Source organism: Eimeria mitis, genomic scaffold (genome assembly GCF_000499745.2).
Source record: "Eimeria mitis Houghton genomic scaffold, Emh_scaff1767, whole genome shotgun sequence".
Taxonomy (NCBI): Eukaryota; Apicomplexa; class Conoidasida; order Eucoccidiorida; family Eimeriidae; genus Eimeria; species Eimeria mitis.
In genome coordinates, this window is record NW_013570084.1 from 8,243 (window position 1) to 8,612 (window position 370).

The following is a 370-nucleotide window of genomic DNA, read 5'->3' on the forward strand; positions in this document are numbered from 1 at the left end:
CCATTTTCATGGGCTACTTGACTATACTCCTCCTCCTGCTGCTGCTGCTGCTGCTGCTGCTGCTGCAGGTGCTGCAGCTGCTGCTCTAGCTGCTGCTGCTTCTGGTCTAGCTGCTGCTCCAGCAGCAACAAATACTGGTGGGCCTTAAACAGCAACTCCTCCTCTATATAATACATCAGCTGCCTCCATTTCTTTACGAGGATTTGTTCTAGCACAGCCTTGCTGCTGCTGCGCTGCGAAGCAGCACGGGGACAGTTGCTGCTGCTGCTGCTGAGGGCTGCTGCTGCTGCTGCTGTCGCGTCCGCTGCCTCTGCTGCACCTGCTGCTGCTGCTTGCGCACCTGCTGCTGCTGCTGCTGCTGCTGCTGCTG

General features: G+C 58.1%; 1 protein-coding gene across 1 annotated transcript in view; it reads right to left on the bottom strand.

The window, feature by feature from the left end:
- Positions 1–370, bottom strand: part of EMH_0043200 (uncharacterized protein) — a gene marked incomplete at both ends in the record, with an annotated part of 3,887 nt that overhangs the window by 1,218 nt on the left and 2,299 nt on the right. The window contains one exon of the mRNA XM_013495822.1: positions 1–368. Coding sequence (XP_013351276.1) covers positions 1–368 — 368 coding nt within the window. The remainder of the gene's footprint in view (positions 369–370) is intronic.